Source organism: Haematobia irritans, chromosome 5 (genome assembly GCF_050003625.1).
Source record: "Haematobia irritans isolate KBUSLIRL chromosome 5, ASM5000362v1, whole genome shotgun sequence".
Lineage (NCBI taxonomy): Eukaryota > Metazoa > Arthropoda > Insecta > Diptera > Muscidae > Haematobia > Haematobia irritans.
The window spans coordinates 62,007,199-62,032,345 of NC_134401.1; the positions used below are offsets into that span (position 1 = coordinate 62,007,199).

The 25,147-nt window shown below is 38.7% G+C and overlaps 1 protein-coding gene across 26 annotated transcripts in view; it reads right to left on the minus strand.

Moving 5' to 3' along the window:
- The window catches only part of shot (dystonin-like protein short stop), a 272,625-nt gene that overhangs the window by 18,061 nt on the left and 229,417 nt on the right, over positions 1-25,147 (minus strand). For 16 of the 26 annotated variants that reach the window (XR_012722870.1, XM_075310682.1, XM_075310679.1 and 13 more), the window contains 4 exons: positions 20,724-20,854; positions 10,180-20,602; positions 7,939-8,085; positions 396-7,876 (listed from right to left, as the gene is read on the minus strand). Coding sequence is in view for 25 of the 26 variants with exons in the window: in XM_075310682.1 (XP_075166797.1) it covers positions 396-7,876; positions 7,939-8,085; positions 10,180-20,602; positions 20,724-20,854 (18,182 nt within the window). In the remaining variant the exon portion in view is untranslated. Of the gene's footprint in view, positions 1-395; positions 7,877-7,938; positions 8,086-10,179; positions 20,603-20,723; positions 20,855-21,326; positions 21,470-25,147 lie in introns of those variants that run through there. The other 10 variants (XM_075310688.1, XM_075310693.1, XM_075310694.1 and 7 more) reach the window with 3 other exon arrangements.

The following is a 25,147-nucleotide window of genomic DNA, read 5'->3' on the forward strand; positions in this document are numbered from 1 at the left end:
AAAGCGCAGTGTTTTTATATTTTTTGGTTTGCCTTAAAGGCAAAAAAAAAAAAACTCAATAGATGGTGCATTTGCCATTGTAATCTTATCGACCGATGGACCATTTATCAATATTGACATAGCTCGGCTACAGGATAAACTCCACATATAAAAAAGCATTTTTATATATGGCGAAAGTTTTTTTATTCGCAAAAGAGTACCATGCAATTGAAACAACCCAACATAGAAAATCAAGCACTAAACATATGCCTTGCCTTTCTAAACCTCTGCCAATTCGGAATTCATACGTGTTTCAGAATAACGGTTTTATATCAGGAATCAAGATAAATATATATTGTTGTATTAATATAATAGTTCAGATTAAAAAAAAAAGTTTAAGTTTGATGCAATCTTACCTATTTAATGCCTCTACTTCCACCATATGTGGATCTACTTCATCCTTGAATGCCTTCAACTGTTCGATTTGTTTCTTTACCGCATCAATGTCCGAGCCAACTGGGCCCAAGTGCGAGAATTTTTCTTCAGCCTTAGATAAGAATTTCAAGAGATTTTGTAGTGTTTCATGGAATTCCATGGCCTTTTCCATTGCGTCAATGAGATTCTCTTCACGTTTGGCATACAATGCGGTGATATTATCCCAAGCATGATCTAAGTCCTCGATGTGCTTCTTCACTTCGGGCTTATCGGGTTCGCCACAAAGGTGCATTAGATTGCTGCCGTGGCGTCTTACTTGCTCAACTTCGGGCTTCGTTTGATCGATTTCATGGCGAATTTCTTGCAAAGCGACTTGTTGTTTCTGAATTTCTTGTGGTTGGGCAGCTGGAGGTTCCTGTGAAGAGAGAGTCTCTTCAAGGTCCTTTAATGTCTTCATAACACTTTGCAGCTGATTCCAGAATGGTTCAGCAACATTTAGTATATCATCAAGTGAGCTACCACGCTTCTTTGTTGCTTTTTGGACATCATTCCACAAGTTGTTCAATTTTTCCAGTTTGCTCTTAATATCTCGTACAGCGGGATCTTGTTTATTGCCTGCTTTGGCGATAACATCGCTGGCTGCTCTTTGTACTGCACTGAAGGCATCAGAGCGTTTATCCAAATCTTCCATGATGGCATCATTATCATCAATTTGCTCACGGATCTTTTGCGGAAGGGCGGACAAAGGATCCAATTGGTTAACTTGGTCTACTGTGTTTGCCAAGGCACGTAACATGCCCTCAAGTTTGTCGGAAAATTGGCTCGATTCTTGGAGAGCATTGTCTAGAGCTTGTTGACGTTCGCGCAATTCTAGACGTAAAGCTGCATAGCGAGCATTATCAGAATCAAGAATTTCATTGATACGAGCACTATCATCTTCAGCAACTAGAGCGCCCAAAGCTTCACCCGTCTTGTTCAATTTATCAAGCAGAGGTTTGTGTTCAACAATCGACTGCAAGAGTCGTTCGTTCTTGTCCTGCTGTTGGGTAATTTGGTCGGGCCGAAGTGCTGGCATGCTAAGTCGTGAGATTTGTTGTTCCATATCATCCAACCAGGTGGTAAGACCAGCATGTGAGTCAGCAAAATGTTCGGAAAGCGGAAGAGCTTGTTCAAGAACTCCCAAACGCTCACTGCATAATTGGGCAACAGTATCAACGATTTCTTTAAGATCGTCAAGTTTTTCTCGTAAAGTGGTGGTATTTTCACTTTGGGGAGATTCGCGCAAAACTTTTTTTGATGCAGCCGTGACATCTCGTACACGGCCCTTTTGGCTTGATATGTCGTCATTGATAGAACGATGTTCTTGTAATTGTGCACGAACCAATTTGGGCTCAATTGCCGGGGGATCGGCTTCACGTAAATTGGCATCCATTTCCCGGAACCATTCAAGCAACTCGTCGATGTCACTAGTGACCTCCTTTGCCCGTTGGTTACTTAGGTGCAAACGTTCTGCCTTGCGTTGGATTTGTTCAACGATAGCATCGAACCTGCGGTTATCTCTTGTAACAATGGTTTCAATAGTAGAAGCACCTTCGCCGGGCGACAATTGGCACAGTTTTGGTCCTACTAGATTAACACAATCCAAAGTTGGTCGCATTTCCGCGAGTTCTGTTTCCAATCGCAAGACGTCAGATTGGCGAGGTTCACTTGTATTAAGTGCAGCTTCCGCCACTTGCATCCATTCAATTAAACGGTTGTGCGCCTCATGGAATTGCTTAACTAATGGCAACGCGTTTTCTGCGCTCTTCAGTAAGTCACCACCACGGTTTGTAAGTTCTCCATATCGACGTTGCAATGAATCCAATTTATCTTTCAGCTGAATGGCTTCATCATTAGAGATGTGTTTCATTAATTCTGCACCAGATTCAACAGTTGATTCAACATTTGGAGCATTGTTGGCAATATTTTCGTTCAACTCAATTAAAATATCCATTTGCTCCAAGAGTTTTTCGGCATAAACAGGCACCGAACGGAATCGTTTTAGTTCGTTTTCCATACGCTCCATCCATGCCACCAATTCCTGATATGTCAACACCAGATGTCTGAGTCCCTGGCGAGAATCTGCCAATAATGCACCAATGTTATCGCTGGCATCTACTAAGCCTGTATATCGATCTGTAATCGTGCGAACTTTTTCGCCCAAATTGACAGCCTCTTCGTCGCTAACCAAATGCATTAATTGTCCGGCTACATCTGCCAAGTCGGAGAAGTCGGGTTTTTTACCCAAAATTTCGTCATGTAAGCGGCCATGGTCACGAATACGTTGTTGAATTTTCTCTTCGTCTGTGGGAATGAGCTCCATGCCCTTAACGGCACGCTCGGTGTTGTCCAGCCACAATTCCAGAGGCGTGATTTTATCATGGAAACGTTTCGCAACCTCCATGGCTTCTTCAAGATCTTGTTCTCGCTGTTCAGCTCCATCTGTTAAGGCATCAAAACGTTTCATCAAATCATGGAGTTGTTTTTCAATCGCCGTTCTCTCAGATGGTTCACAATGGGCCGCAACTTCCTTGCCTAAAGACGATAGGGATGACATCGAATGTTGACGATCCAACAACATTCTTTTCAAGAATTTCTGTTCTTGCAATTGAGCTTTCACCACCTTGTAATCGGAGCTAGGAGCCTTTTGGTTAGCAACCATTTCCTCAGTGTCAGATAACCATTTGGAAAGTCCGGCCAATGCTTCCTGGAATTTACCTGATTGTAGTAGCGCAACATCCAAACGCCTATCACGTTCGTTCATGCGTTCCTTTAAGTCATTCCAGCGGTCATTCAATTTCTCAAGGTCCTTTTCAATTTGAGTTGTGGAAACGCCGCTTGCAGCAGATCTGACTAGATCGCGTCCGGCCACATTAACTTTTTCTATGTTTTGAGCCAATGGTTCGATCTTGTTTTCGCGGAAACTGCGGAAGTCTTCTTGTTGACGTCGGATTTGTTCAAGTTCAGATCCAACAGGTTTCATGCGACGGAATTCTTCGCTAATATCTTGAATGTCATCCATAGTTTGCGATTCCATATCATAGAATTGTTGCAGTAAACGTAAAGTGTCCTCCAAATTTTGACTATGGTCGCGTACACGATTATCTAAGCGTGCAAGAGTCTTACGAAGGGTAGAAATTTGTTCTCGTGTTTGAGCCGTGTCTGGAGAAAATCCAGCATCAACTAAAGCATCGGCAGCACGTTCGCCATCTTCAATACGCTCGACAATGCGTTCAAGCTTAGTTTGCAATTTAAAGGTGTCGTCAATTTGCCCTTGGACTCGTTTAATTTCTCTAGCTGGCGGCGAGAGTTTTTCCACTTCGCTTTCAATTGAGTTCAAATCAATGCTCAAGTTCTTTATCTGTTCGTTGAATTGAGTAACGGCTGTTGCTGCCGACTGGAGTTCACCCAAACGATCATCCAGTCTACTCTGCAATTCGCCAATACGGTCGGATATGCCATCAACGTCATCAGTGAGATGATCGGCGTCTCCACCTGCAGCGCGAGCTTCAGCACAAATATCCTTGGCCATTCCCTTCAGAGTCTGCAAAGGCTTCTGCAAATTGGTCAATTCTTCACGTATGGCCTTAACACGATCCAAAAGTTTGGGATCTTTAGCAGCGCCTCCCAAAGCATCATGGGCAGCCAAACGATCTTCACATCTACCCACTGCATGGTCCAAATTACGAAGTTCATCATTGAAATCACCCAAACGGCGAGAACAATTCTCAATTTCGTGAGCTCGGGCAATAAGATCGTTATTCAAACGTTCCCACCGTTCACGTATATCTTGTAGTTCTCCCTTGATTGGTTCCTTGTCAACGTCACAACTGGTTAAGAAAGTTTCGCCCAACCCCTTTGTATTCTCATATTCTCCAGAATGTTTCCACACTTCGCTACGGAATGTTTGCAGGTCTCGCAAGCGAGTGTCTAGCTTGGATTTCGATAGAACACCTGGAGTTAAATCTGTCAACTTATCTTCAGCAGTTCTTAACCAAGCCAAGAAAACTTCTGATGTTGTAGCATACTTTTTGCAGTGTTCCATACATGTTTGAAGGCGTGTATGGCGGTCAACCGCCTCTCGACGAAGTTTTTCCCATTGCTGTTGAATGCGCTCTAAATCACGTTTGACAGTGCGATCTTGTTGGCGGTCAGAAAGATCTTTACCTTTGTTTATCAACATAATGATTTCGTGCTCGCGCGCCATCACCTCACGGTAGATGGGCTCATGAGTGTCAATTTGATGTTGCAATGTGGGCTTATGGGCTGACACCAAAAGGCGTTCGGCCAAGTTGGATAGTTCGGCTGAAAGCCAACCCAGGGTTTTTGAGCAGTTTTCTGCAAAATGGCGACCATCTCGGAGGGTTGCTTCGGTTTCTGCTTTCTTGGTGTCGAGTTTCTTTTGCAACGCTTGATATTGCTTCTCAAGGGCAGCAACACGTGAATTTACATCAGATCTAGATGCAGGATCTCCCAAAATGTTGCACAATGCGGCGGCAGATTGTTCGGCGTCGGCGAGTAAAGGTCGTTGGCCTTCCAGTTGTCGTTCAAGGTTTTCAATTTTTCTCAAATTCTCTTGATGATCGCCATCTGATGGTAAGCTATCCAAATTGTCGCTGATTTGTTGTAAAGCTTCGCGAAGTCTGTTGACGGCTGCATCAAACTCTTTGCTGCTATCAGCAGCGCCACCCAAACTATTCGCACGCTCATCCAAACGGCCAACCAAATCCTCCCATTTCTTATTGATGTCTTGCAATTTTTTATCGACTGCATTAGCGTCAGGAGTATTAGCTTCTAAATGGTCCAGTACATCATGACCAATTTCTTGGAAGTGTTTCAGCTGTGGCTGTTGTGTGCGGAATTCTTCACGTAGTACCTGTACTTGTTGCACTTGGCTCTGGACCATGCGGGGGTCAGATGAGATTGGACCCAGGACAGTCAACATGCGGTCTTTGCTGTCTAGCCAATTTTTCAAATTGTTGTGGGTATCTAGGAAGTCTCGAAGTTTTTCTGAGAAGTTGATGCGACTCTTACATATGTCACTCAATTGCTTCCATTTTTCCACTATGTTATCATTTTCAACGCGCAATTGCTCAGCTCCAGGAACGTCCGATTTGCGACGCAATATATCCTTGATTTGAGTTTTTGTGGTATCCAAAAGACTTTGCTTCTCATACATATCTTCAAGAATTTTGCGAGCTTGTTTAATGCAGCGATCAGAATCATCTTTGTTCGAAACAGATTCTTTTGGCAATTGACGCTGAATTCGCTCCAAGAATGTGGCAAGATTTTTGAGATTTTCAAACTGTTTACGCACTTCCTCACTCATATTGTCGAGTTCGTTTTGACGATCGTTTATTCGTACCCCAATCAGGCTGTAGCGGTTATTGATTTCGCTTAGTTGTTGTTGAACTGGAGACATTTCGGAAAGTTGGAAGCCATCCTGAGAGGATCTGCGGCTACCAAATCCACTGGAACCAGTCGATAGTGGCGACAGAATACCTCCCTTAGTAGGACTAGGGCTTCTAGCATCCCCGGACATGCGACGTAAGGGACTGACGCGTTTAATGGGACTGAATGTTGAACGCTTGCGACCAGGACTTTCAGGTCTAATTAGTGCGTCATATTGAGCGCCAATGTCGTTAATTTTGTCAATAGTTGAGGCATAATCACGATAGTCCTTATATATTGGCTTCAATTCATCGTTTTGTTGACGTATCTTATCCAAGTCAATCGCCACAGGCGCCAAACCGCTGATACGTGTTTCCGTACTGGCCAACCAAGATAACACTTGATCCTTGAGACTTTCGTAAGCCACTTGGTGTTCGGCTTTTTGTTTCGAAAGTTTTGCTTTCTCATCCAAACTGACATTGACGTTACGCCATTGTGATTCAAGAGCCTTTATACGGTCCCTCAAAGCACTGGTGTCTGTCACATCGCGTATGCTAATGAGATCCTTGCCATTTCTGATACAATCTTCATAGCTTGGCGTTAGAGATTCCTTATGATTTGACAGCTCCTGCATGCGTCGAGCAAGATCTTCCGATGACAATAAATTGGTGTCACGGTTATCAAGAGCATCTTGCAAGGAGACGACTTCTTGCTCAATTCCACTGATTTCGTCCATGTATTTGACTAGACGATTATAAACATCATCAAGGAATTCACCACGTTTAACAACTTTGTCGTAAAGTTTATCAAATTTAGTGGTGACATCGTTGAGATTGGTTTCAACTTTCTTGGCGATGCGAGCGTTCGAAGCTGTACTCATCAAATGCTTAGCAGATGACTGTACGCTGTCTATACTGGCTTGATGAGATTGCATATCGGCCAACAAGGACTTGTGTTCTCTAATCTGTTCTTGTAGACGCTCCTTAATAAGCGATGCCGGTCTTAATTGCAACTTGAATTTGTCCTCGGCCTGATTAACCCAATTGCCCAGATTATCAAGAGCTTCCTGCACTCCTTGAGATTGGACTAGAGTCTTGTCCAAAGTTTTGCAGTGCTCACCCAATGAATCAAGTATTTTTTGATATTTGTCCTTGAGATCGGCGACGGGGATTTCTAATTGATTTATTTCCATTGGGCTCAATTGACCGCCCAATGAATACAGTAAACTATCCAAGGCTTGTTGAGCGTTATCAACAAGACGACCATTAGAGAGGAGTTCATTGTGTAACGCCTTGGCTTCGTTCATTTGTTCTTGTACCGATTTTGGATCGCCGGCAATAGGTTCAGCAATTACTCGCGATACACGGGGTTGAGCACTACGCAACCATTCGTTGGCCTTATCTAAAGCTTCTTGATACTCACGTTGACGACCACCTAGGCCAGATATACGATCCTGGAGGGCATTGACGCGATTCATAAGATCTTTGTATTGGGCAGATACCAAAGAGACTTCTTGACGTATGGGACTTTCAGAGCTAGCAAGTGGTTCAACATGGGGCAATCGTTCAGGCAAAGATGTTCTAAATTCATTGAGAATTGCCAAGAATTCTTTGCTTTCATCCACGAATTTCTGAGCAGCCATAGTTATGAAACGGAGATCGGCTTGATGGCCTATAACATCGCTAACAAATTCTCGAACAGATTCACCTTGAGAGGAAAGACGTGTTATATCGGATAGCGCACGTTCCTTATCTTCCAATGTACGTCGGGCTGATTGCAACCAGTCAGAGAAAATATCAAGTTCTCCTCGTAATTTTGTGAGTTCATCACGTCCAGCTTCAAGGCGACGTAAAAGACGAACAGTACGATCATTAACCCGATCAACACGAGAGCGTAGTTCGCGTCCTGCATTCTCCAATGTAGTAACTTCGGGAGCGGATAATACATCACCACCAGTCAAAACAATTTGACGGACTTGTTCCAAGCAAGTAGCCACTGGTCGTTGTTGGGCCTCGATTTCATCCTTGATTTGCTGTTGAAGAAATAATGGAATTAACAACAGCCGTTGATAGTCAGTTACCAAGAAATCCTTACCTTAAGTGCATTAATTTGGTTGCGCAGTTCATCAATCTTTTCCCTAGGCCCACCAACAGTGGCAATTTTGTGCTCGACACTGTACACCCATTTGAGCAACTCATTCACATTCTCTTCACACATATTGAACTTCTCGAATACCGCTTGCTATGATTGGTGACAATAGGGTCCAGAAATGAAAATGAAAGTGATTTACCAATGCAAAAGCAAAGGAAAGATATATGGAGAGAGAGAAGTAATAGAAAAAATATTAGTCACCAAGAAATATTCGCAATTCGCATATTCCCTAAAGTGGGCTAAATTTCTCAAATTTTAAATAAATTGGATATAGATATTGCAGGTATAATTCATAGAGGAAATTAGCCCAATTCTAAAAATGCAAAGTATTGTAAAAATTTGTCTGTTTGGTAAATCATAAACACAAAATATATATATATTTATGTACGTATGTTCTGAATTTGTTGCTTCTCTTTTTTGTTTATTTTGTTTTGAATTAAATAAAGCATATGCCCAGGAAGCTATATACAAAGCATATACCTGGCCATTGACCATAGCAAAAGCATATAAAACGCCAAAGTAAAAAAGCAAAACATAAAACATTTAACGAAGTAACAACAATATACTAAGACAGACTATACTATTAAGTTTTAAGTTAATACTACTATGGATTACACTACTTCTAACTACGTTTTTGTTGTTGGTTAATACACCAAACTACCATTACTACATATACAGAGACTACATCTATATATAAATGGGGGGAATGTAGTCAAATAATATTACAATTTGTTAGGTTAGAATAGCTCATTTAAGTTAGAGTTAATTGGCATTTTAATATAATCAAAATAAGATTGTGTTTTGTTTTGAATCTTTAAACTGGAAAAAAAATCTGAAAAAGTAGAAAATCGATATGAATGAAATAATAAAAATTGGAAAATCATAATGATAGCAATAATAAAGAGTTACATGGATAAACTTAAACTAAAAACAGAATTACCATTCTCCAAATGGAAATAGAGATAAAATTAAAAGTAGAATACTTATTTTCACAATAGAGAGAGGGGCTGGAGTATCATACGACATGCCCTTTCTATTTTGGAATGGGAAATACGTTGGAAAACTTTCTTCCAACATCCTTAGACATAAATAAGGGAAAATGCTTGAGGAATTTTTAATGGGCAAACTAACAGGATGTTGACCAGTCTTTTTTGTTTTGACAGACTATAATTTAGAATACTCTACTAAGAATTGACACAGATAGACTGGATATACCAAGCTAAATACCAATAAAGAAGGTATGATTTAATATGGATACGGAAAGGAAGGACTAGTACCTGGCCTCTAGTCTATAGGAAAAAGTGGAAAAATCTCCTTAAGTAAACAAAATGAATGTGGAACCATAACAAAATGTGTATATATTTAGAGAATATTGTAAATATATGTAGAAACAAAAACTATATATAAAAATATGCAATGTTCCAATAATGTTCTCTTGCCGACGACATTTATGTTGGAAAATGTGTGATACTCGCAGCATCCAAGTAGGCGTAATGGATTTATGTGATCGTATTGTGTGAAGTATATAGGATCTGATGATGCATGTGATTCATGTACCATGTACGATGATGGGTGATTGATTGATTTGGAATTATGTGATTTTGGCAACATCTTCGTTGTTGGAAGAGAAATATAGAAAAAACATAAATTCTTTAAAAAAGACCAGAAACACCATGCTCTGTTTTGGTTGGGACTATAGTAAACGGAGCTAATAGGAGTTATGGGTGAAAATTAGAGTAAAATAAAAAAATTTTGAATTTTTAATTTTGAAAAAAAAAAACAATAAATAATCGCAATACTTGCATTTTGGATATTTTTTTTTTGCTGCTGAAAAACCAATCATAAGAAAAACATCAAAATTTTGCTGATATGCAAGCATATGAACATCAAGAGAGAAATAAACTATACATGCCAAAATTATAAGAATTACTAGTATTGCCGAAATTAAACTTCGCTTAAGGGGGAAAATGAAAAATGAGAAATAAATGGATAATAGCTTTGCCATATATGTATAAAATAGATAATATATATACGAATTTATGTGTAGATAAATAAAGAGCAACAGATAGATAGGAGAGTAAAACAAGCATTGTTTTGAGCATGGTGAACAATCATTGCAGCATTGTTGGATGGCAAGGAATGAAATAATATCATTTGCCTCGATGTTCCATACGTAAAACTTACCCTTTGTTCAGCGGCTAAAAGAAGACCTTTCTCGGCTGCCTTCACAAGATCCATGTTGTTTTTACTGTCGACCTCATCGTAGATACGCCCCTCATGGGCATCTATTAGGCCTGTTTGTATGGCCGCTGTTAGTGGTAGAATTTCTCCGGTTGATGGATTTCTTACTACCGTTGATGTGGGATCGATTAGACCAGCCGTTATGGCTTCGGCGAGGGTGAACTTTTTACGTTTTATAATATCTGGATTCATTTGGAAGGGATCGACGAAACAACCATTGGTGGGATTGTAAAGATTGAAGGATATACCTTCGAGCAAACCAAAGGAACGTTTGGGTGTAACTATCAGTCCATTTTCGTAGGCTTCGTTTAGTGAGAACAATTTGGATGTTTTCGTATTCAATACATTCGCCTTATTTGCATCCATTAGACCTTTGCGGAAGGCTTCGGGTAAACGAACCAGTTTCGACTTGGCTAAATCTTTGACAAAAGCGGAATCTGGATCAATTATACCCAAGGTTGTAGCATCCTTTAGAGTGTACACCAACGGTTCCAAGGGTTTAGCTTTTGTATCATCATTTTCTGTCGTCTGATCTGGTTGGGAAGCTGCTGGTTCGTGATACGTCAACATTCCGGTTTCTAAATCTAGACTCTTAATTTCGGCTGCATGTTCAAAAGTTATGGGTTCTCTCACATAGATCACAAGCGTCGGATCAAATACAAAGTATAATGCCTTTGGATCAACAATAGTTCGTTTGCTCATATCGATCATACCGTTCTGTTGAGCAACTTCAAAAGGTACGAATTTAAACGAATCAAAATCGCGTACCAAAGCCGTCTTTGGATCAATAATATTGTATTTAATGGCTTCTTCAAGAGACATTTCACGAGGCTTACTAATGACAACACTCATTGGTGTTTGACTCAACAGTTCTACACTATCCTGACGGTTTATTACCTCAGAACGCTCTGTCAATGGTTTCATTGTTGTTACCAAGATACCACGGCCTAAAGCAACCTCGTAATTATAGGCTGATTTGGTTTTTGGGTCAAATACCCGACCTTTCGTCACATCTATATCACCATTGGCAATGGCTTCGTTAAGTGGCAACTCCTTGCCTGTTATATGATTTTTGAAAATAGTTGTAGCCGGATCGATAAATCCGTTTTGGATTGATTCAGCCAAATCGTAAAATTCACCTGTGGTAGGATCACAGAACCTTCCTGTTTCAGGCCTAAAGAGGTGCATACGCATTACCATTTCTAAGCACATAAGTCTACGGTTGGAAACTATGAGTCCCCGGGCGCGTGCTTCTTGCAAATCTATACGTTCTGTAGGGCTGAGATTGTAACAACCATTCGTGTCGTCAATTACCTGCTCCTTGATGGCCTGGGCCAATCTTATGTATTTACCAGTTTTATGATTCTTAATCAAACTTGATGAAAGACTAACTACATCTTCAACGCACGCTTCGTTCAGATTTAATTTTCTTCCTGTTACAGGATGTATAACCTTTCGGGTGTTCACATCGTAGAAACCCATTGCTAGAAGTTCGTACAGGCCAAAGCTGGCATTTTCAATATCAACAATGAGACCCAGGCTTAAGGCCTCGTTCAGGGAAACAAATGTATTACTACCGGGTTCGCGGAATACGCCTTCACGTCTATTGATTATACCCATACGGCAGGTATCATTGAGATTATGCATTTGCTCGTTAATTTCATCGAAGTAACAGGGCAATTGGGGATTTATTACAAAACTGCGTATGCTCTCGAGTAAAGTTATTTTGCGTCCAGTCTTGGCGTCTGTCAATTTGCCAGTTTTCTCATCTAAAAGACCTTGATGCAGGGCACGTTGTAGGCTCAAAGGAGCTTGCGTATCCATGAGGATTCCCACATCAAATGCATGTTTTATTGTAATCTTTTGATTGTTGTAGACCAATTTAGCATTTTTGCCATCGATGACGCCAGACTCAGTGGCATGGGCTAGATTCAATTGTTTGTAGAGGCCAGTGTTAAAGTCGCGTATCTGAACACTCTCTTCGTCAAGGAGATTGGAGTCAACGGCTTGGGCAAATGAGAGTTTGAGACCCGTTTTCGGATCCATAAAGCTTCCATCAGATTCATCGTATACATTTTTAATGACCGCCTCGATTAGACGCAAAGGTTTCTTTGCTTCGAGCAGCACACCACGATCGAAGGCTTCCTTGAAATCAATCTCTTTGTCCTCATCATCCTTAACGGTGCCCCTATGACTATCAACAATGCCAACCTGAGCAGCTTTTTCAAATGGAATTACTTCGCCAGCTACACTGACAATGGTCGAATCCGGATCTAAAATGCCTCTACGAATAGCACGTTCAGTTGAGAGTTTCTCACGGGTTATGGTATTGCTAAATTCACCAGTTTTGGGATCATACAGGCCACGGTACACAGCATCAGGCAAACTGCGTTTTCGTTTTGGCGGTATAAGAACTCGATTTTCCAGTGCCTCATTTAGGGATAATTTAGTGCCGGTATATGGATTAATGACATACCCATTAACTGGATCGATATAACCTTTGGAAATAGCTTCTGTTAGAGAAATAATCGACTCGGTTTTCGGATCTAGTAGAACAAGTTCATCGGCATTGATCAGTTTTAAAGTGATTGCCGTCTTCAGATCGACGTTTTTATCGTCAATAGTAAATTTAGATGTATCTGGGTCGTAGAGACCACGCAATAGACAGTCAACTAGGGAGAGGGGTTTCTTTGTGCTAATCAAATAGCCCTTGACAAAAGCTTCATCCAATTTGATATTGGGACTATTTAAGCAACCTCTAACAGTATCAAGGAGTCCCACTTTAGCGGCTTGTTTGCCAGAAACAATAGCATGTTTGTCATCATCTTTAACCAAACATGTGTCTATCTCAACAAATCCCATTTCAATGGCTTGCTGTAGAAGAATTTCTTCGCCAGTGGTGGGGTTCAAAATTTTGCCAGTCTTTGGGGAATAATATTCTCTTTGGAGGACTTCGGGCAAACTCCATGTTATACTGTCGGTTTTTACCAATTTCTTTTCCACGCCTATATCAAATGGTACCAATGTATTAGTTTTGGTGTCCTTAATTTTTCCAGTTTCTGTAACCACAAGCTCATCTTCAATTGCACAGTCAAGTTTAATGGCCTTTTGGGATTTGGAATCCACGATGAGGGATATCTTTGGGTCAACAAGGCCAATTTCAATGGATTTCTGAACATCAACTTGATTGTCAGATTCCGAGTCGTATAGTTTGCCTGTATCGGGGTCGTATAGACCTTTACGGACAGCAGCCTCTAACGAAATGGGTTTACGAGCTCCTGGCACAAGAAAACCAAGTTTGAAAGCATCTTCCATAGGAATTTCCTTTAATGTCTGAATATCGATTACAGTACCCGCCTGCATATCCACAACTCCCAACTCAATTGCCATACGCAGCGGAATCACCTCGCCACTTACGGGGTCGCGAACGGATATCGACTGAATATCCAATAAACCATTATTGATTGCATCAACAATGGAGCAAATTCGACCATCGCCCAATATAACCTTACCAGTTGCTGGGTCAATGACATTTTCAATAGCTGCCGGTTTTTCCTTTTCAGGATTGGCACGAATAATCCAATTGCGATTAACACACTCGAAAAATGGAATTTTTTTGCCAGTCTTAGGGTCGACCATATGACCATTATGTCTGTCGAGTAGTGGCCTTTCCAGGGCATCCGTCAACGTTTCATATTGTCCGGTGCTGAAGTTCTTTACAAGAATTGTCTCTGGATTAAAGATATTCATGTCAAACACTAGTGTTTGGAATGAAATTTTCATGCCACTTGATGGATCTATGAAGTATTGGTTGACTGGATCATAAATGTTTAACTCGCTTAGGTGTTCGGGAGTTAGATCATCCGTAGCATCAATCATATAAGTCAAAGGTTGCAAAACTACCAACTTATCATCTAGCACCTGAACTTCGTCTAAGGGACTTAGTTGTTCGTCTTTGAGGAGTTCGCTTACACTTTGGTCTTGCTCTTCGCCATCTACGACAATTTTACATTCATCGGGTGAGATAAGTTTTTGTGAAATTGCATCGCCCAAAGCCAAAGTTTTTGGTGGAGATGATCGCTGTTGATTTCCACTTTCCGATGTATATTCTGGGATCGTTGCACTTTCAATCGGTTTTGTTGTTGTAGAACTAATAGTAGTAACGGTTGTATTGTAGGTAGTTGAAGAGATGACATCTGATGGTTTCCCATCTGATTTGAGAGCATCGACGATAGCTTTGCCTGCCAAAACAGGGGCACCCACAAGAGCCAAGGCACCAAACTTAGCAGCATCTTTAACATTTTGCAAAACATTGCTTGAAGTTTCAGAGGGTGTCTGGTGGTCTCCCTTTTCCGCTTGTATAAAATCAACAACACTCTGGTGGGAATCCTTTGGATGGGATTTAGTTTGAGTTAAATCGCTTGGCTTGTCTGTAGTGCTTCTTGTTGCAGTTGTAGGCTTATCCTTAGTTTGCGTAGACAAAGTGAAATTAGGATCTTCTGTAGATTTTGAACTCTCATCTGTTGTTTTAGATTCTTGTGCATCTTTTTCATTTAAAGATTTTTCTGGAGTTGTCGTCAATGGAGAAGATTTCGGAGAGATTTCTTCATATATTTTTTCTTGAGAATATGGTGTTTTATCGTCTTCAGATGCAGTGGCTTCAGATCTAACGTCTGATAACGGCCTTTGTATACTGCTATCTACTCTCTCAATCGGTTCTAATATATATTGACCTTCATCTTGCTTTGTCTGTACTTTATCATTTATTGTTTCACCAATGAGTGTGGTTTCTTCATCAATAGACATTAAATCGGGCTTGGCTTCTTCAAATGGTTGAAGAGGTGCTTCAAAGACTGATCCACTGCCAATAACATCCGTATCTTTCCTCGTAATCTCCAATGTATTGATTGTGTGTTCAGTTAGTTGTGACGGTATTTCACTTACATTATCCCTTTTCGTTATATTTGCAATTTCAGATTTCGAACCGGATGAAGGCATTTCAGATTCCTCTGGTCTACTGAGTACATTGGTTTCGTGCCGAATGAAGTCTGTCACATTACTATATTTTTCAGGATGTTTGTTATCGGCGACATCAATAGCTTCCATAGTCATAGTATCTGCAGCAGTTAATTCTTTTGTTATTTTAGTAGTTGTTACTGTTGTTGTTGTCGTTGTAGTAGTAGTTGTGTCCATGGTAGTACTTTCCACCTCACCGGCTTTATTAACAGATGTTGGCTGCACTTTACCATCGGATATTTCCACAATTTCATTGATGGGATCAGTGGATGCCACGGAAGTCTCGGTTGTTATTACAACTGTGGAGGCATCGTCTCGTGATCCATCTTTGGATGCAATTTGTTTATGGCCTTGGTCGTCAGACTCTGGTAAATTGCTAACCGATGCATGCGTCTCAGTCTTAATGTTGGGTTCCATTTTCGAAGGGGTTGCAGTAGTAGTGCCCTTGTTCTGTTCATTCTTAGGAGTATCTGAAATTTGCATTCCCTCCGGTGCATAATATTCCACATTTTGCTCTTGATTAATGAAATTGGCAGTTGTTGTAGTGATGAAGTTTTCTGTTTCCTTCACCAGATTATCAATATTTTGCGGATCGTTTGTTGGCAAATGGGAGACTGCATCTTTTGGTTGTAAAGCATCATCGTTCTTTTTATATGAATTTTCGGGTATTTGCGATATGTTAACTTCATCTTTGGTAACAGTAGTTGTGACTGTGGTAGATAATTTGGGATCATCAATATTTGATCCATGAGATGGTAGGAGATCTTTTGATTTGGGTAATTTATCCCCACTTTCTATGGATACAACTGTAGTTGATGTTTCTTTGATTGGTAAAACATCATGTTGAGCTTCCTCTGAAGATTTTGTAGTTGTTGTTGTCGTTTTGACCAATTGCTTAATACCACTTACAATTGCACCGCCAGCTAAAACGGGCGCAGCAACAATCCCAATGGCTCCTATTTTTGCAGCTTCTTTTACGTTATTCAATGTCGAAGATAGTTTGCTGTCAGTAGGGGAATCTTGAGCAGTGCGATGGGATCCCTCAATGGTTGTTGTAACGTGTTGTATAACTTGCGATTTATTTCTATTATCCATAGTCGTAGGAACAGTATCATTTGAGGATGGTGTTTGTCGATCGTCATTGTTTTGTTCGAGGAGTTCATCAATATTGTCCTTATTACCTGAGACGGAACGTGATTCTTTTGAGGTCTCTTCTTCCCGCAATATACCTAATGCTTTGGCTTCGTCAAGAGTACATACTTCTCCAGTTTGTACATTTTGAACTTCATTGTTGGAAATTAGGACATAGCCCTGAACTAATTCAATGGTTTTTGTGGTTACCGTATGCACTGCCGTTATTGTTTCCATAACTTCAGTCCGTGCTATTGGTTTTTGTGTTACAACAAAATCGCTAATTGGCTTGACAACCAACCGCCCAGTTTCGAGTGCGGGACGGATTGCTGTTGCTTGGCCATTGTCATTGGGATGTTTGAATGTCTGATCCACAATATTTATTAAGCCGTGTTGTACTGCATGGTGAACTTCAATGGCATCTGATTGAGGAGGATAAGGAACAGACATAATAAAGCCTTCTTCAATAGCTTTCTTTAAGGGTATTTCCTTTCTAGTTTCAGGATGTATTACGGAAACTGTTTCCGGTTTTAAAAGTCCCTTTTCCACCACTACTGGGAAAGTCATTCCTACGGGTGCTATAGGCACCAATGGTTTAACATTATCATTGCTTTTGTCGAACACATCGGCACTTATGGCCTGAGCGAGGGTTAGAATTTTTCCATTCACATTAAAAGTGGATTCCTCGGGATCGACAATATGTTTTTCTATGGCTTCCTCCAGCGTGCATTTGATTGGTCGCTTTAGTTTAGAATATTGGTCTAAGACATCACAGACAATGGCTTCGCGAATGTTCAAGCCATAACCACTTTCAGGGTGAACAATAGTTTGGGTTTTTGTATCGATTAAACCTTGTTCCATAAGTTTAGGTATCGAAAGAGATTGGGCTAGGGGTATCAAAATGTGATTTGTTTCTTCGGGATCTATGATACGTTCTTTCACTGCCTCATTGATGTTCAAAAAGCGATTACGTTGGGGATCAGCAATTTTACCCTTGCTGCCATCAATTTGTCCCCGCTCCAATGCTTCTGAAATGTTTAATACCTCATTATTCTCATCCAAGAAATTATCTTTATTCTCCAGTATGTTACAAGCCGTAGCATCAATTATACCCTTCTTGAAGGCATCGCCTGGCTTCAAAATCATTTTGCGCATTTTCTGAAGAACTACCACCTTTTCCTCGCCTGAATCACTTTCGAAGGATTTTGTTTTCCTCAGCTGATCGCGCGAAACAATGCCACGTTCGTATGCAACTTCAACAGGGATTTGTTCTCCTGTGCGTGGATCGGTTACAAAACGAATGGTACGCAAAGCACCCTCAGCTGCCACCAATGGGGCTCCGGTCACTATAATAAGACCTTTTTGTATTGCTGTCAAAATATCTACGGAATAGCCTTCACTTGTTAAAATAGTTCCGTTTTGTGGATCATAAATCTTACGTTCCAGAGCTTCACTTATCGATATGACCTCATTCGTCTGAGGATCTAATATGCGAATGAGATTTTCATCAATTAGACCATGGCGGGCAGCATCGAATATGTTTTCGGTTTGACCGTTGTGTGTGAATATCACTAAAGCTGTGGACGGATCGTAAATAGCACCGGGGGCGATTTGTAAGGGCTCGGGCGATGTCAATTCTCTCTGAACTGTGCGTACTTCAACGAATTTCTGCGTAGATCCCGACAAAAGTGGCGTTGAAATTTCGACAATTTCGGGTAGATTATTAATCTTACTGATGCGCAAAATACACTGTTCTCTGGCAGAAGTTTTAGTCGAGGGCACATGCTCCAATATAATTTTACCATTGTTGATCGCTGACCTCATTGTCTCGATTTCATCATTCTTGTTTGTGTAGTTGCCATATGAGTCAATGATATCTCTTTCGAAAGCATTGCGAATCGATAACTTTTCACCTGTCCGGGGATCTATAACCGACAAAGACAAACTATTGATAATGTATTTGTTGATACACTCCTCGAATGTAACTGCTCTTTCGGTGCCCTTAATATGGAAAACTCCAGAGTCAGGATTGAACAGTTGTTGTTCGATTGCATCCTTTAAGGGCCAGCCACCTGGTGGGAATTCTATGATCTGCCTCTCGTGGACGTTTTGTTCAACATAGGACGTCTTTTCGCTTTGAATGAAGTCTGTGTTGATTTTGCCCGATTTGATGACCTCTTCAGTTATGGGAATCTCTACCGATTTCTCTATAAAGTTCTGAGTATTCAATTTGATTGGCTCAGATTCAGGCACTATTTGTTTGGTGACAATGGTTATAGTCGATTTGGTTTTCTTTCGATTTGTTGGTTCAGGCACTGTGTCATTGGCATCAGGTTGCAATAGTCCATGGCTTAGAGCTTGTTGGACCGAATAGATTTTACCCGTTTTGGGATCCTTGAATAATTGTCTTTCCTCGTCTATGAAACCTTGGCGAAGAGCTTCGGTAAACGTTAAAACTACACTACTTTCGAGAGGTTCCTGGGAACCAGCTCGTATTGTAACATAACGATTAATTGTCCTAGTCACAGTCTCAGTGGTTAAGGTAATATTTAAGAGGCTACTCAATAGAAGGGCACCTTCGGGTGTTATGAATTTACGTTCAATAGCTAAATCAAGGGGAACTGTTTCTTCGGCTTTGGGGTCTAAAAGATAGCCGGTCTTTGGATCGATTAAATTGTGATAGCATAAATCAAAGACACTCAATTCATTGCCACTGGCGTTATGGACTCCAATGCCTCTATTAAACATTTCGTAGACTTCCGGTCTAATTAGACCTTCGTTCAAAGCTACTTCTAAAGGCACATGGGTATCACGACTTGTCTCTAAGGCAAATCCATTACTCTTCCTACGCAGAATTCCACGTGATAAGGCAACATTGAAACTAACAAAATCATTGCTACGCATATCCTTGAAACCGTCAATGTCAAATATTGATTTCTGTGAGACACTACTGATCAAGCCACGCTCTACAGCCTCGGGTATTGAGAGAACCTCACTAGTCATGTAATCCCTGTACTTGGACTCTGCTGGTAGAACAATTCCATCGGCTATAGCTTCTTGCAATGTAACTAATTCACCCTTGCGTTTGGTGACGCATTTCAAGTTGTTACCATCTAATACCCCCGATTCCATGGCCTGCATTATGCTCAACTTTTCGCGCCGCATGGGACTTGTAATCTTTGATTGTTTGTCTAAAAGATTCAAATCACAAATATCTTTCAAGGTATAGGGCTTTACGATGAGTTGTCTATTTTTGGCCTCGATAAATGTCAACTTTTCCTTTGTAACTTCGTTCCAATAGCGACCGGTTTTTGGATTCAATATTCCCGAATTTAAAGCTTCCGTTAGTGTTATTTTCGTATCCTTTTTGGCATCCACAACTTCACGAATATTGGGATCAATCAACTGATTTGCAATCGCCGAATCAAGTCTAAATTTATCGCCCGAGTTGCGATCAGCAATCCAGCCAGCGGTATCCACCAAACCATGAGCAATAGCATCACTCAGGCATAAGGCATTCGACTTTATTGTTACCGATTCATGGCGGATCAGGTAGCCACGTTCATAAGCCTCGGCCAATGTTATGGTCTTGCCCGACTTGACCCGGTAGAGACCAGTCTTGGTATCAACATTTCCAGCAGAAATGGCGTCGGCAATATTTTTCGGATTTTCAGCATCAGGCGAATCTTCCACAGTTACCTTAATACGTTTCTCGGCCGTCTCATAACCAGACTCAGCTTCTGTAATTTCTCGTTGTATGACCTCCAAAAGAGATAATTCTCGACCATCTCGACCATCACGAGCAGCGCCAGGCTGCAATAATTGATGAGCTAATTTGGCATCGATTAAACCCTGTTTCACAGCCTCCTCCAGAGAAATGCGTTTATCCCCTATCAACATCTCCCCTGTACGAACATCTAATATACGCATTTGAATTGCATCTCCAATGGTAAGAACGCGACCCGTCCTCGGGTCGCGTATACCTGTAATATCTAGGAGATGCTTAACATTGGTGCCACCACCGACGAATTCGGTAGTGCCCACATTTTCGTTTTTAGTTTGTACCCTCTTAAGACTATGGATTTCGTTAAATTGTATTTGTGACTGTTTCGAGGTGTTGGCGGTGGGAACAGGCCCAGCTGTTCCATTTGTAGCAGTTGTCGTGTGTACATAATCGGTAGCGTCATAGACACTCTTTGTGGTTTTTGTTGTGCTAAATCTGAAATAACATTCGAAAATGATATGGATAATGAGAGTGCTCAGTCATATTACCACACGCTCATATCGTCTGGTGGGGAGGCGGTACAAATGTTATCATATAAAATGAATGATGAACTTACTGTGTTGTGCTGTATGTTGTTGTGAATAGATCTCCATCGCGTGCAACGTAACCTTCGCCAGTCGGTACGTTGTTGGCGCTGAAATCTACGCGGAAGGTTTTTAGTGGTTTCTGCAAACTTTCAGCATATTGCTGTGAATTAAATTGAAAACAAAAAAATTATTAAAAGAATAGACATAAAAATTACTTAAACATTTGTTTTATTGCCTAATCCAAACCACTGAGTGGATTTAGTTGATATACAAAATAAATTCTGCCCGTTTATGTCCACAATTAAAGTGGAGTTTTCAACTATGTTTTTACATATCTTGGCTAATTTACTATTTATAAAGGATAGAATCAATTTCTGACGTCAATTTAACAAATTAAATTTAAAAAAAATAACAATTAAATATATAATTGTTTCAATTAATTCCTGAGGATGTTTTGTTTTTATAAAAAAAGATTTTAAATATTTTCAATTAAAAAAAATTCAATTAAGACATTAATTAAAAAAAAATATTGGTGTACTTTTTTCTGTGATAAACAGAATTTATTTTAAGGAATCAACAGAACTACTATAATGTTTGATTTTTTTAAGATTTGTTTTTTTTTTCTCGTTTACCTGAAATTCAAAAGCAAAATCATATTCACTCTCCTCTGCCATTGGAGCTTTTGGTGGGTAACTTTTTCCACCACTCAGCTTACTAACGAATTTTTCTTATAATACTTTTCCTTTGTGTTTCTCTAGGAACTTTATTTGTTGCTTAATTGTTATTTGAGCGTTTAACATAATATGCAGGTAACTTTTGAACGTTTATAAATTTAATATCAACAGTATAAAAAATAATTTAAATTTAATACATTTGAATATTGGTCAATAATCCAATCATTGTTGAAAATAAAATTCACACTGATATTTTAAAATGCCAATATGAATAAATGTAAACACACCATTAATTGTTATTATTTGTACTTTTTAAAGTGTTTATGTTTTTAGAGCGTAGGAGGGAGGGTTCTTTGGTTATTTATTTTTTATGTCACTGCTACCAATTTGGTATGGCCTTAAATAAAAATAACTCCAAAGTCCCAATTAGTAAATTCACATGTATTGTATCCCAGTAAAAATTTAACTACGAAGTTCACCACCTGTGGTAACACAATTGACTCAGTAATCTAGGAAAGTCTAATATAACGGGTTGTCACTATATCTAACATAAATAGTATATCATATATATATAGTCTGTATAGAATTTTCTATTTTATTTTCTTAACAAATACCAGTTGAAATGAAAATTCGGAATCTCAAAGATCGTCAGAAGTGAAGTTGTTCATTTAAAGAAGTTTTCATGTTGGGTTTCTATGCCAATAAAAATCCGCAGATAGATTTCTTTGAAAAATTTCATCATCTGCATACGCAGTTGAAATCTCAATACAGTTCCGAAAGTTTTTAGAAAATGTTGAGGTAGTTGTGTTTCATTTTTAAAATCTCTTAACTTGGAATATTATGAAATTATGGTATCAATAAGTAACTACATATCATATACCGCATAGTCTTTTGGTATCAAATGTTATATTCAATTTACTTATAACATAAATACCACAATGAAACTGTGATAACAATTAATTTTAAATAAAAATAATTTAACAATGATATATTATCATAAGACTGTGGGAGGTTTGACAGTTAAGTATCCCTAGATTTCATTCATTTACTACATGTGTAATTCTATAGTAATTTACATTAATAAAAAAAAATATTACAAATTAGTACTAGTAATCATCTTAATTTTGTCATTTCATTGTGGTAGAGTACGTTTGGTATATTACTTTGAATTTTTTACATTGCTATTGTGCAAGAGTTTTTTTGTTTGTTTTTGGTGCATTAAGATTTTCTGAATGTCTTAATGCCAAAACTGCCGAAATCTAGATCTTTTTTCTTAAACATAATTTTAGACCACCATAGGGTAAAAACTGATTATTTAAGGCTAAATTAAACGTTTGCTAACGGTTACCACGAACTAAATTTAGATTGCAACGAATAAAAAAACAAATTTAAGGAACACCATTTGTGTAAAAATCGATTGGTCTTTTATCGACCAATCAGTTTAAATTAACTGGAATTTACTTTCATGGAAGTTGCTTCTAAACTCAATGAAAAAATAACAATTGTATACTTTTGCAGGGAATACCAACTGTAATCTGTTATTCATTCGTTTATTGATCATCATCATCATGTATATGTTAAAAAAAACTAAGCGGATATACTATAAATCAAATAGACTTAGAAAACAGAGTTGTTTATAAGATATAACAAAATAAATAAATTAATGTGATTATCAATCAATAAAAAATAAATCTATTGTCAAACGATGACAAACTTCAACAATAATGTTGAAAACAATTTTGTATACAAATATAATATATTAGCATAATTTCAAGATTAAAAAAAAAAAAACGAATGAAACGATAATCTACGTAACAAGTTTATAAAAAACACTTTATAAAAATCTCAAGCATCACTCATTGACAAATATTATTTGCAAAAATGTTTGAGATCTAAAGAAGTATAAAACGGGGAAGTAGAATCTTTAACTCCTTGGTGATCAAGTATTTTAATTTTGAATATTATTTGGAGACTGACATTATTTAAACTATTCATTTTTGATTCCTCGAGAGAGATAATTATTCACTTGAGTTTACTAAACAAAACCATCAATAAATAAAACATGGCTTAGATGTGTAACATAGATCTAATATGGGTAATCATTGAGACAATACTTGTGGTAACTCCTTATATCGGTTACAACGGAACATTTCATGATTGAACGAGGAGATAACTACATAAAATTAAAATTTCGTGCTGCAAATCATCTGATTTCAATACTCATGAACTTTCACCTCTAATTCGGCCAATAATTTGGGGAAGTGGAATTTAAAAATCTTGAGATTTACGCATTTAGGAACTTATCTGCTGAATATTCTTTTGTTAGATTTAAACGAAGAGAAGATATGTGAAATTTACGTTCCGTAACTAAAGTTTACCGGAAACATGAAAATGGCTATTAATTTGCTAACAAATTTCTCTGAGTTTATTATTGCTAATACGATACAATGATCCCTTCTTCACTATAAAATTAAATTTTGTTAGAATTTAGAAAGTTACACACAACCACCAAAAGAGATGGCGTTGTCGATTATTTTAAATTATATTGAAAATAAATTACCTTGCACTCCAACTCACATGTATATGTGAGTTAATGTGCTCAGCGTAATTTCATAGAAGTGACTTCATTTCTGTTTCAAGCTCTATTTTTATATACATCAAGTGAGTGCGAAATGCTAACGAAACAAAAAAAAAAAAAAAAAACAAAAACAAAAAAAAATCGATAAGACGCCAGTTTGTTATAAAAAATCTAAGCAAATGCCAATAGTCTTGGACTGAGTACAAGTAAATTAAATTAATTCAATTCAGCAACATCAATAACAAATACCGGCTATTTCAGATAATGACGATTTTTTAGCTCGTATTTGTACTCTATGAGTAAATTACTCACGGTGAGATGAAGCCTAACACATGCAAGATCCCATGAATGATTTATTTTGCACCATACACGTTGAAGCAAAAATATACACTGACACAGACCTTAGACTCTCAAAACAGTGAATGATGATGTCAAAGAACTCTTAGAGTGGACATGGGAGCCATTACAGCACTTGAGTAAGTAATGTTATAATGGCACATTTATCATTTGATCCATTGGTAGAATGTGAAGGGACCGTCTTTGTTTTAAAGAAAGACACATGCAGAAAAACCAGAAAAACACAAAACAAATTTTTAATTGAATTTTAAGAATTTTGTTTCACTTTGCAAAACAAAATGAGAAAAAAGAAATTTGCTTTAGCCAGACATTCGCACAAAAATACATTCGAACAAAAGCAATGGTTAATCTTCAATGGATAGATGACCTCGTTGGCCAACGCGATTGTAGTGCTAGTGCACTGCTTTCGGTCAGCCAAGTTTCAAGTTATTTGCAATCCTAAAGTCACGATGCGATATTTTTATTTTAGATCCACGTACATTGAAAAAATATTCACCTAACATGAAATATTATGTAACCAGAACTTTAGGGCATAAATTATACGCTCAAAAAAGAGATTACTTTGAATTACTTTAATCTAAAGATTCGTATACAATATCCAATTTTTCAATTCAAAATTATAATCATGAAATGGACGATATCTATACTGGGGTTCTCCGAGAGATTTGAAAAATCAAATAAATACAACAATGATATCAACAAACTAGCACAATAGTTCAGAAACACGGTATATGATTTATACAACAAAACTAGTACTAAGATTCTAAGGGAAGAAAAATCAAATCAAATCAGAAATGAAAAGAAAAAGAACCACCAGGACCAAACTAAAAATCAGACTTTTTGC